We start from the raw sequence: 8,166 nt of genomic DNA, 5'->3' as shown, positions 1-8,166 counted from the left end.
TATCTCCAGAAGGACATTGCAAAGCTGGAAACAGTACAGAGGAGGGCAACCAAGAGGATTAGGGGTTGGAGCACCTTCCCTACAAGGAAAGGCTGAAGAGTCTGGGACCTTTAGTTTAGAAAAGGGATGACTAAGGGGGAACATGATAAAAAGGTAAAGGTCTCCCTTGCTCGAAAGCCAGCCGAATCCGACTCTAGGGTTGCGGTGCTCATCTCCGTTTCAAAGCCGAAGAGCCAGCGCTGTCCGAAGACGTTTCCGTGGTCATGTGGCTGGCGTGACTAAACACCAAGGTGCACAGAACGCTGTTACCTTCCCACCGAAATGATACCTATTTATCTACTTGCAATTTCTTGCTTTCAAACTGCTAGGTTGGCAGGAGCTGGAACTAGAGACGGGAGCTCACTCCGTCATGCGGCACCCGGGTCTCGATCTGCTGAACTACCAACCTTCCACAGCCTGCAGTTCAGCGTCTTAACCACTTGAGCCACCGCAGCTCTGGGAACATGATAGAGGCTTATAAAATTATGCATGGGGTGGAGGGAGTTGACAAAGAGACCTTTTCTCCCTCTCTCGAAATACTAGCACTCGAGGCCATCGAATGAAGCTGATGGGCTGTATGTTCAGGACCGACAAAATGAAATCCTTCTTTACAAAGAGAGTGCTTAAAATGTAGAATGCACTGCCAGAGGATGTCGTGATGGCCACAGCAATAAACAGCTTTAAAAGGGGATTAGGTAGATTCATGGAGGATCAGTCTATCAACGGCTAAAGATATTGTGACTGATAGGAACCTCCACGCTCAGAGGCACCAATCCTCTGAATCTCATAGCCAGGAGGACGCATCAGGGAAAGGCCTTGACCTCTATGCCCTGTTCTTGGCCCTCCAGATGAACTGGTTGGCCACTGTGTGAGGCAGAATGTTGGACTAGATGGACAATTCGTCTGATCCAGCAGGGCTCTCCTTCTGTTCTCATGTCCTTCACCTGGAGATGCTTCTGATTTAGTCTGGGAGTTTTTGTATGCAAAGAATGCACTCTACTCCAGGGCCATATTCCCTCTCCATTAGATTAGAATGGATATATTTGGATATATCCAGTCCAAAATGTGTGTGTGTGTGTGTGTACAGACAGACAGATAGAGATAGAGACAGTAAATCTTTGACCGATTTCCCACAAGGTGCTACTCCATGCTTGCTTTTCCCTTTGCCCCAATCGTACGTGTCAATTGCCCACAGCTTCGCCCGATTTCCCCCGCGTCTACTCAATCCTGTTTTTTTGAGGACTGAGTAGATGTGGGAAAAACCGGGCGAAGCTGCGGGGCAGATGCGGCCGCGCAGCACTTAGTGTGAAATTGACATGTACGATCACGGCAAAGGGAAGAGCGAGCATGGAGCAGCAGCTTATGGGAAATCGGTCTTTCTTTTTTCTGTGTGTCTGTGTCTTCCCAGGGCTTGGTATCAGCTTGCCGGGTTGGTTTTGCTTGGATACTGTCCTTTGAAATTGATTTTGTTGGTCTTGTAACATTGTGGGCTTCGGGTTAGAGTTTGGTGCTGGATTCTTGGGTTCAGCATTGCCTTTGATTCTCAGGTTGTACCTTGGTTCAGATTCTGTGGTTTTACTTTTGTTGGACTTGCAACAGCATTCCCACTCACTTTGGCTTGGACAATTCTCTGGTTTGACATTGGGTTGGATTCTCAGGTTGTGCGTTTCTTGTGTTAGACTTGCCAGAATGTCCTGTGCTTCTGCTGGGACTTCTAGGGGCTTGTTGGTTCTCCCTGCTTTGAGAGGATTGTGCCTAGGGGTTGCTTTACTTGCTCTTGTATAGAATCATAGTTCACGGAGTGGGAAGGGGCCATACAGGCCATCTAGTCCAACCCCCTGCTCAAAGCAGGATCAGCCTACAGCATCCCAAACAAGTGTTTGTCCAGCCGCTGCTTAAAGACTGCCGGTGAGGGGGAGCTCACCACCACCCCTAGGCAGCTGATTCCACTGTTGAACAACTCTTACGGTAAAAACGTTTTTCCTAATATCCATCTAGTACCTTCCCATCCTTAATTTAAGCCCATTACTGCAAATCCTGTCCTCTGCTGCCAACAGGAACAGCTCCCTGCCCTCCTCTAAGTGACACAGCCCTTCAAATACATCAAGAGAACAATTATGTCCTCCCTCAACCTCCTCTTCTCCAGACTAAATGTTCCCAAGTCCCTCATCCTTTCCTCATAGGTCCCTGATCACCCTCATCACTCTCCTCTGCACACGCTCCATTCTGTCCACATCCTTTTTGAAGGGAGGCCTCCAGAACTGCACACAATAGTCCAGGTGAGGCCTGACCAATGCAGTGTACAGCAGGACTTTAGCTATCTTGGGCTATTCTTGGTATCTTTGGCTATTCTTTGCCCTGGAAAAAGCATGGAATTCCCTCCTCCATAGGAAATGATGGAGGATGGCTGGGGGCTCCTCGTTTAGGGGCCCTTAGAACTGGTCCTCTTAGCCCAATTCACTTGACCCTTGGGGGTTACTTGAAAGGCAGGAACAACAACAACAACAAAACAGCCCCTCCAGCCTTCTGGAAAGATTTCCTGTAGGGAATATTAGAGCTGAATAATCTAAATCTAGGGGGGGGAAACCCCAGGTCCAAATACCAGACCAGTATTTCTAACCTGGATAACTGGGAATAGTGATATTTTTCATCTTCCTGATACCCAGATCTGAAAAATACCAAGATTTTTTGAGGCACGCATCCCTAGTGACATAAGAACATAAGAGAACATAAGAACATAAGAGAAGCCAATATTGGATCAGGCCAACGACCCATCCAGTCCAACACTCTGTCATACAATGGCCAAAAATACCAGGTGCCATCAGGAGGTCCAGCAGTGGGGCCAGGACACTAGAAGCCCTCCCACTGTTGACCCCCCCTCCAAGCACCAAGAATACAGAGCATCACTTGCACCAGCCTGAGAGTTCCTATCTATACCTTGTAGCTAACAGCCACTGATGGACCTCTGCTCCATATGTCTATCCAATTCCCTCTTGAAGCCGTCCATGCCTGTAGCTGCCACCACCTCCTGTGGCAGTGAATTCCACATGTTAATCACTCTTTGGGTGAAGAAGTACTTCCTTTTATCCATTCTAAATTGACTGCTCAGCAATTTCATTGAGTGCCCACGAGAAAGGGAGAAAAGTCCTATAACTTCCCTCTGTACCATGCCAACTAGAATGAAATTTTGCACACTGAAATTCCCAAATCATAATCAAACGTTAACAATTTCACATAGCATTTCAGATTTCACTTTTAAAATCTGACTGTGAAGGATACACTGAAACTATTCACTTGGTCAGTTTTAAGGCAATGGTCTTGGGTAGAAACTTGAGACCCTGAACCTTCAGGATATGCATATCAACTGATTCATTTTGCCCATTAAAACATTTGTTTTGGTTCCTAAATATTATTATGTCATGTGTTCAGGCTGATAATTGTATTTTTGATCTCATGGGCATTCATTTAATGGAAAACACTGTGGAAAATGAGTTTCCATTCCTTATTGTGATGGAATTCGCAGGGACTGTATCCCTCACCCAAGTGTAGGGGCTGACATGTTTTCCCACTGTGGAATATAGAAGTCCAATGATGACATAAAATGGTATACATTGTATTGGAGGATGCACAAGTCAATGAGACCAGCTTGGTATAGCTGATGTTCTTAGGTCCAGTGACAGAATCACTTAACATATCAAAAGCTAACATCAGCTACACATTTCAGGCTCATTCACTTCCTCACCCTCCAGGGTAAGATATACCATCAGGTTGTATTCAATTTTAGCACAGAATGGGGGGGGCAGAATAAAAAGAAGATTGAATTCCATTTTAGTGCAGAATTGCTTAGAGGACACCACAGTGAACATGGATTAAAAGGAGAATGAGGAAAGGGACATTGTGTCTCCACACTCTGTATAGGACAAACAAGTCAGCCCCAATGCAAAAGAATATGCAGACATAAATATGATATTAAAAATCCTTCCACGGAGATAGATTAAGAGCAGTGACTCACAAAAGTTCATACCCTGCCACAAATTTTGTTAAAGGTCTTTTCTACTATTAAAAATCCTAATATTCAGGAACTTCTTGGAGAAACATTTTGATGTTGAAGGGCATTCTGTTCTTATCTTTAAGTTAGAATTGACTTACAAAGAAACTTCAAAGGCAGAACCCAATGTGACACCGCTGAATCAGAATTCATTATCAAATATGAGAATATATATATATCTCCTATGGATTATTGGAGAGCTGAGCTTCCTAGCTTGCTATTGGTGCTAACATCTTACATATCCCACTTCTTTCATAACATTAGATTTTGTTTTTTACTTATGTACCAACAGCCGTGTCTCAGACCCTCTCTGAGAGAACTGGGTGTTCTTTGAGTTGGATCTTGTTCAACTCAGGCCTCTCTGTATAGCATACTCACCCACAATTCTATTGTGTATAGGAGGAGGAGATTGGATTTATACCCCACCCTTCACTACTTGAAGGATTCTCAGAGTGACTTACAATCTCCTTCCTCTTCCCACAACAGACACCCTGTGAGGTAAGTGGGGCTGAGAGAGCTCTTTCAAGAACTGCCCTTGAGAGAACAGCTCTGAGAGAACTGTGACTGACCCAAGGTCACACCAGCAGCTGCATGTGAAGGAGTGGGGAATCAAACCCGGTTCTCCCAGATTAGAGTCTGCACTCCTAACTACTACACCAAACTGGCTACACCAAATAAACTAGATGGATGTACACCTTATGCATCTGATGAAGTGAGAATTTTGTTACACTTTAGGGTGCCACTGGATTCCTTTGTTATTTTGACTGCTACAGACCAACACAACTACACCTCTGTAATAATCATTATTAGCAATAGGTGTCACTTAAGTGGGAAAATGTTTTTCAGTAGTCTGTGTTCCTGGGAATCTTGCAGTAGACTCTCAAGTAATTCACCATGTGGCAGTCTGAAAACTGGGTTAGCTATAATAACTAAACTTTCCTTGCCATGACCAGCCACAGAAGAGTATGAACTATATTCTAGATTGCATTCTCTGTTTGCATGTGTTAATAATAAAGAATCCGCTAAATAGGACAATGACAGAGAAGCTGACCTAGAACATCACCCAGAATCCTCTGCATCATGCTGGGGTTTCATGACAGATGAACTGATGTTGGAAGTGTCCCCTGAAAGAAGAAGAAGAGATTGGATTTATACCTCTGGAGTCTCAGAGCGGCTTACAAACTCCTTTCCCTTCCCCTCCCCACAACAGACACCCTGTGAGGTAGGTGGGGCTGAGAGAGCACTGAGAGAAACTGCTCTTGAGGAAACAGCCCTGAGAGAATTTGTGACTGACCCAAGGTCACCAAGCAGCTGCACATGGAGTAGTGGGAAATCAGACCTAGTTCTCCAAACTAGAGTCCACTGTTCTTAACCACTACACCAAACTGAAAGTGGAAGGACTGAAAAATGCCACTGTATATGATGTCCTATCATTCACCTTCCCTTGTTTTTCTCCTACGGAACTAAATTTCCCCATCATTGGTGGGGGAAGCCTGAAACTGTAGACTTCCCTTGAGAATTCAGAAACGTGTCTCCTGACCTAGTTCCGTATCTAATTATTGTTTCCTTCCCTTTACAGAAGCTGGGACGATGACCAACCTCACAGTTATTCTTGTTATCTACGTCATCACCTTCCTGCTTGGCTTCCCTTCCAACCTCCTGTCCTTCTACACATTCTTAATGAAAGTCCGCAAGAAGCCAGCCCCCATAGACATCCTCTTGCTCAACTTGACTTTGGCAGACATCATCCTCCTGGTTTTCCTTCCCCTCAAAATGGTGGAGGCTGCCCAAAACAACATGTGGCCTTTCCACAGGGCCCTCTGCACTATCACTAGCTGCACCTTCCACAGCAGCCAATCCATCAGCACCCTTTTCCTCACGGCCATCAGTGTGGACCGCTACCTGGGGGTGTCGTTTCCCATCCAGTACAGGCTGAAACGCAAGGCAGCCTACGCGGTGATGGCCAGCATCTTCATCTGGATATTTGTCGCCTCCCACTGTGGCACTGTCTTCATCGTGAGGTCCCTCCGCAATGATTCAATCCCGTCTTCCCAGCGCCCTTCCAACCACGTGGTGTGCTTCAGGGCATTCAACGAGCAGCAGAAGAGGATCATCTACCCCTTCCGGCTCGAAATCTGCATTGTCCTCTTCTGCATCCCTTTCGCCATCACCTTCTTCTGTTACGTCAACGTGATCCGCATCCTGGCCTCCCTGCCTAATGTCAAGGCCCGCAAGAAACAAAGGGCCATGGGCTTGGCTCTGTTCACTTTGCTCAATTACGCTCTTTGCTTTGGCCCCTTTAACATCTCCCACATCTTTGGAGTGATCTATTACGAAGACCCTAGCTGGAGAGAATATGCCTTTGCCCTCACCTCCTTCAACACCTGCTTGGATCCTTTCATCTTCTTCTTCTCGTCCAACGCCATCCGACAGAACGTCAGTGTTTGCTGGGCTGGCCTGTACCGCCGAGTCCGGCCAGTTTTATCATGCTGCTCTTTGCCTTGCTGCAAGGAGCCCAGAGACAATGATGAAGGAGCAGGAGCTGTCGGATTATCTACTTCAAGTGGACCGGGAGGGACTGGCGCACCCACTGAATCCTCCTCCTCCTGTGGCCACGCTGCAAAGATCTGGGAAGTCAGCACACTGAACACTGAGAGAGAAGCATACTGCACCAAGTTCCAAGGACATATGGAGGACTAGACTCAGAACAGATTTTTGTGAATAGATGCCAGTGTCTACATTTCTTCACTCCAGTTTTGGATTTGGAGCGGTATACTCACAACTGCATGTTTTAAATATTTTGTTTTTGTTTGTTTGTGTTGCATTAACATTGGTATCTTGCGTGCATATCTTGGGGGGGGGGGTTTACAGGCATCAAATACGAAGTTGCTTAAATGTCTGGCTTCATTCTGCTTGTAGATGACCCGTGCTACAATGAAGGCTGTACAGGCGAGAGAGACCTAAATCCATTTCATTGAAATGACTCTGACTGAAGCCGTATTACGCAGAGTCAGGGTTGCGTAGTGGTTAGAGCGTTGGTCTAGTTTCTGGGAAGCCATCATTCAAATCCTTACTCTGTCATTTAGAAGAAGAAGAAGAAGATAAGAGATTGGATTTATACCCTGCCCTTCACTACCCAAAGGTGTCTCAGAGCGGCTTACAAACTCCTTTCCCTTCCCCTCCCCACAACAGACACCCTGTGAGGTAGGTGGGGCTTGAACCCCTCAAAATAAGGGCAGGATTAAAAAAAACTGTGACCAATTTCGGAGAAAAGTTCTCTGATTTCACATGATATTTCCCCCTTTGTCTGAGGTTTGATAGATGATATTTCTTACTGACAATGAAGCTACAGAAGTAGGGATTGCAAAGAAGGGGAAAGACTATTTTGCTTTTGTTCCATAGGAAGTCACAGTGGCGGTTTTCATCCCTGTACATTTCGCCCCTGGCTGCAGTCAGGTTGCCAAATGGTAGAAGGAGGATGATAGACCAAGATGGGTCGCCGTGTTAGTCTGTCTGTAGCAGTAGAAAAGAGCAAGAGTCCAGTGGCCCCTTGAAAAGTAACAAAATTGGTAGGCGCTTTTGTGAGCTTGCTTCTTCAGATAGAAAGAAAGGTTGATTCCAGTACTGATTTCCACCCAAATACTTTCAAGAAGTCAGTCTTAGGGGGAGGTTACATGTGACCATGCCCTTAATTTTTGTATTTTGTAAAAAAAAAATGTATTTTTATGTGTGCATGTGTGCATGTGAGTGTGTGTGCACCTGGAAGTCATGGCAACCTCTGGTGACTGACCCCAACTGGGGGTCTGGAGGATATTCAGAGAGGTGGCTGAATGAAGCCTGCCCCTGTCCTCTCGCCTGCCAAGGAGGACTCCCATTCAAGTACTTGCCAGAGTCAACCCTGCTTAGCTTCTGAAATCTGATGGGATTGGGCTTGCCTGGGCTATCCAGGTCAGGGTGACCCTGCCCCTAAGTTTCGACAGCAAGAATGAGCAACTGAAGCTTTTCATGATCCACAGATAAAAGCAATTCCTTCCAGACCCCCTTGTTGTAAATTGGACAGTCTCAGGGGCTAGAAGAAC

The 8,166-nt window shown here is 46.0% G+C and overlaps 1 protein-coding gene across 1 annotated transcript; it reads left to right on the top strand.

Annotated features, from left to right (window-relative positions):
- Positions 1-5,677: 5,677 nt before the first annotated feature.
- Positions 5,678-6,787, top strand: LOC107107389 (free fatty acid receptor 2-like). Its single transcript, XM_015407690.1, has one exon. It carries the CDS (start codon positions 5,678-5,680, stop codon positions 6,785-6,787), a length of 1,110 nt encoding a protein of 369 aa, XP_015263176.1.
- The last annotated feature ends 1,379 nt before the right edge of the window (positions 6,788-8,166 follow it).

Source organism: Gekko japonicus, unplaced genomic scaffold, assembly GCF_001447785.1.
Source record: "Gekko japonicus isolate JY-2015 unplaced genomic scaffold, Gekko_japonicus_V1.1 scaffold3460, whole genome shotgun sequence".
Classification (NCBI taxonomy): Eukaryota; Metazoa; Chordata; class Lepidosauria; order Squamata; family Gekkonidae; genus Gekko; species Gekko japonicus.
The sequence above is the reverse complement of the archived record's forward strand: the minus strand, read 5'-3'. Positions and strand labels throughout refer to the sequence as shown.

Coding starts and splice junctions, on each gene's coding strand:
- LOC107107389 (XM_015407690.1), top strand. CDS start 5,678: ATGACCAACCTCACAGTTATTCTTGTTATCTACGTCATCACCTTCCTG.